Raw genomic sequence first — 4,462 nt, 5'->3', positions numbered from 1 at the left:
GTTATTTTTTAAATTAGTAGTTTAGAATTGATAAATTATCGTGCTTCAATTCAAGCATGAAAACAGTCATTATAATAGCAATATTATGGATAATTTATTCCGCTATGGATGATAAGAATTAATTCTTATATCCATAGACAATTGCTGATACGAATTATCCTGATAAGAATTATTTTTTCATCTCGGAAAGACGTCCTTTTTTTACAATAATGTCTTCTCCATCTGCAACTCCGGAACATAGAATGATATTTAGTTGCATTGATTGTGTGCTAGTTCTATATAATATTGCTTATTATATTCACTCTTTCAAACAAACTTAGAAATATAAAAAAGTCTTGGATAGGATTACATATAACTAATTAATTTCAACCCTTAAATTTGAAATCTTTGGGGAATATGGACGCAGTCCGATTGTGAAACTTCAACCTTATAAATATTATTTGACTTGAATCACCAAATACTGAAAACAGCTCTCAATGGCTGAAATTACTTTCATTAGAATTTTTCTTAAAAATTAAAAATCCACTTATTATTTTTCCCTTTAAACTTTTGGACATAATATTTAATCCCTGAACCAACAACGGATATTTATTCCCGTGATCTAACTTATGAGGAAATGACATAGAAAATACTTTATTATGCTAAGATACATCACATTTTCCAATTGTTATTTCCATCTTCTGGATTTCCGACCTCGCCAGGAGAAATATAATAAATATAATTAATACTTCAATGACAGCCGAATACTAAACAATATTCATATATTAATATATATTCTGCCCAATGAAACGCCTCGCGATAAAAATATATTGATAATATAAACTTTTCCTATTAATCGTACCTTTTATCAAGAATATCACAACTAATACAATTACGAAAATGAATTAATGGAGTCATATTAACACAGTGATTTTACAATTCCATTTATCCCGGAAAAATGAAGTATTATCGATTGGTATCAAAGGAACAAACTGAATTATTCTCGTTATGATGACTTGACCCGCGTTGTCGTTCCTTACCCCCACCCTCTCGATCGCCAGAACGTGACAACCAAGTACTTACTTCTGACATTATCTTCTTCTCATCAGTGCTGGATCCTATTACCTCAATTATCACATCAATCAGCACTTTGCATACTGTAGTGTTATAAAAATTTTTCTTTTTCTTTCCGCCAGCTTCCTTTCCGTAACCAGAATAGTGCAGTGACACTGTCTTCCTCAGAACCGCAGATAGGATAGTGGAAACACATATTTTCATCTCTTTTTTATTGCTTATCAAAACTCTCATGAATAATCGCTAAAAATAAAAGAAGGGAAATTTTTTTGAATTTATGAACATGAGAAGACATCTTTGGGCTCATCGCCAGCGGGTTGGTTCTATAACCAAAGCGTTCCAGTGACGTAGACTTGAGTCCCGGTGATGAAAGATTTTTTCATCACCAGAAAACGAACCCAGTGCATGTGTCACCGCCCAATTTATTGATTTTACATAAAAAAGAAGAAAAACGATCAATTTCAGATATATTACCAGTGTTTCTACGAGATTTGGGTCCGTTGTCAATATCGCTTCGTATTCCTGGAACTTATCATCCATTTCAAATGGTAGTGGCGTAGACATCTGCTTCTGTATTTCAAGCAAGCTAGGACCAGAAGCTGGGGCTAGATTAGTGCCAATGATTGTGGTCTTGAGCTCATTCATAGACTGCTTTAAATCGTAAGCCATCCTGCGTCTTAAATTTTCGAGCTTTTCATCTAATTGCTGATCAAAGTAATCTCGAAGGGAGTTCAGGATTCGACGTTCATTATCAGCATAATGACTAGATGACAACTGGTTTTGTGGTCCCAGCATTTTTGGCATCTTAGCAGGGTGTACCATCATTGATCGTGAAGTTTTTGGAGTTCCTGGGCTCACAATCGAATTCAATCCGTCTTCAGCGCGTGTAGTAGACGATGCACGCCTTTTTCGGTTACCTTATGAAATTAAAGGAGGACCAAACGATATAAATTGATGGGTAGCAGCATCAGATGAAAAAAAAACTACCCAAGCCCCCACCAAAAATATATAATATAATCTAATTCTATATAAGTTCCGAATTTTGTAAAGAATGTTCAAAATATAAATTGGACCATTTTCAAATATTTATAAATATAAATTTTTTCATGCGGGAGGAACTTGGCCGATGATTGGTCATGGAATATCCGAGCCGATTTTACCTGAAGCGTTATGGACTAGTGGTGAAGGAGGTGTCAAATGAAGTTCTTTTCTTGTATTTCTCGCTGAGTCCATCGATTTTGTAGGTGACTGCAGAATTCCATCGGAGGAATCATTGCTCTCAGATTCATCAGTTTCGACGTCTTTAAGCAAAGTAATATTCTTCCTTGACCGCTGTTTAAATGATAAACATGCACCTGGAAATTATTGAAAATGATGATTTATCCCTGCCCGGATCATTTAATTAACACGAACTTAGAATTACGTGCTACAGTCCCATATTACCTCAAAATTGATTTATTACCTGTTGGTACAGATCGCGATTTACTCGACATTTGCAAAAAGCCAGAATTATTTTGAGCCTTTGAGGCTCGAATCTCCTCAGGATTAGCTATAAGACAATCATGATTTTCGTCTTCAGAGTCAGATCCACTCTGGTAAATGCTTTGAAATCTTGTCTTTGGTTTTGCTTGTATACCTACGAAATTTTACAAGTTTGTAGTGAAGTAGTAACACAACGTAAGTTGTCTCCAGCCTTTGTTTTTTATAGCTATTTCAAAGTGGGGAAAGAATGCATGCATTTGAAAAAATATTTTTTTTGTAGAACCTATCGCTCCTACAAAAAAGGTTTCTATCAAAATTTTACCATTTTCCGTAGATGTTCACTTTGATTTACCTCTTCACAACAGAATTATAATGCTTTCCTACATAAGAGATGGTGGGGAAAAATGGAACGTTTCTCGTCCCCTCAACATTCCAATGCTTTTATGTATAAACAATCATATCAAGTGTAAATCATAAATTTTCCACTTTATCTTGTTCGCACGTAGTGATTTCTGTTAGCGACTCAATTTTTTGATGAGTAAAGAATTGCAATAAAAAAAAATAACCTAATATTTTTCGACCACAACATAATAAAAATTTTCTTATAAAATCATTCAATGCGATTCTCTCTTAAAACGATGTTTCGAGACAAATACACATGTAATGACTGCACAGATACATAATTAATATTTATTTTGTAAAAGATTTCAAAAATTCGGTCAATCTAATTCCCAATTTAGGGAACGATGGGTCTTTTGATGTTAAATACGAGAGTTGAATAAATTGGGGATGAATAATTGGGGTTAAGAGTGGTTATAATTGTTGATAATTGACTTTTACTTCATATTAACAGGACTTACCAGACTTTGGAGTTTGATTTCTAGGTGGAATCGGGATTTTAGTACTAAAGATGTTGTTTAGTTGAGACTTTGATGCAGTTAAGGGTTTTGCTGAAATTTTTGCTTTCGAGGAAGTTTCGGACCTCCCCCCCTTTCGATCATTTTCACCATCGGTTGTCTCACAGTTGAGAGTTACTTGGGCCTTTTTTAATCTTCTGCGACCCTGATCCAAATCAGCTGAACACAATCAACATATGATCCTTTAATATTGAAATGAACCCATCGAGCAATTCATCAAGTTATAAGTGGAGTCATTTCAATTTTTGTACCTGCTCCGGTGATGAAGCAAAATGGATAACTTTGCCAAGAGTCCTTGGGCGAGTGCAATTTTTCCAAGTAGTCGTCAAGTAGATGATATTCAGTTGTCGGTGGGAATTTACAGGTGTCTTCTTCTGCACTATTAAACCATTTTTTCGGCACCAAATCAATGCATGGTAGCCCTTTTTCGTTTTTCTCGAGAAATTCGATGACTGCGAATGGTTCGCTGAGATTTTTTGGATCGCGAGATGGATGTGAGGTTTCCGACATTTTAGGTTATGAAAAAAAATCACGATTCGTACAATTGAACCTGGTGTTTTCGAGTAGTTTCATATAAACTGATAACTTTGCAGAATGATGCATATAGCTTATTATTTAACAGAAAAAATTGCGTTTCTATTTCCATGTGTTTTGAACGGTTTTTTGTCATCACCCCACTGATGCTTCTTTTTTAGCGCCACTATTCCTTCAAAACGATTATATCACAAATATCTGTCAAACACTTAACACACATTTAATTCACATTAAATTCTCACTTCTTGTAATTTACCGTCAACTTAGTTGGTGAAATCCGAATTTGAGACAAAAAGCCCGATAAACGGATGATACGAGCAATTATGAAAGGTTATGTACACGGACGCCAGATCTAACCGATTTATGTCCCACTTGCATGTAACGACTCCACTATTGAAATTTTCTAACGACCTCGATGATCGGATTTTCATGTCGATTGTTGATTTAAAACATAAAATTGTTTGTTTCTTCCACAA

At 34.8% G+C, this 4,462-nt stretch overlaps 1 protein-coding gene across 1 annotated transcript; it reads right to left on the bottom strand.

Moving 5' to 3' along the window:
* Window positions 1–572: 572 nt before the first annotated feature.
* Window positions 573–3,977, bottom strand: LOC135169034 (uncharacterized). The gene is made up of 6 exons (XM_064133703.1): window positions 3,704–3,977; window positions 3,396–3,611; window positions 2,516–2,689; window positions 2,214–2,408; window positions 1,528–1,970; window positions 573–1,296 (listed from the first exon to the last, which is right to left on the bottom strand). Exons 1-6 carry the CDS (start codon window positions 3,960–3,962, stop codon window positions 946–948), a joined length of 1,638 nt encoding a protein of 545 aa, XP_063989773.1. The 5' UTR covers window positions 3,963–3,977; the 3' UTR covers window positions 573–945.
* Between the last annotated feature and the right edge of the window lie 485 nt (window positions 3,978–4,462).

The sequence above is a fragment of the Diachasmimorpha longicaudata genome, chromosome 14, assembly GCF_034640455.1.
Source record: "Diachasmimorpha longicaudata isolate KC_UGA_2023 chromosome 14, iyDiaLong2, whole genome shotgun sequence".
Classification (NCBI taxonomy): domain Eukaryota; kingdom Metazoa; phylum Arthropoda; class Insecta; order Hymenoptera; family Braconidae; genus Diachasmimorpha; species Diachasmimorpha longicaudata.
The sequence above is the reverse complement of the archived record's forward strand: the minus strand, read 5'-3'. Positions and strand labels throughout refer to the sequence as shown.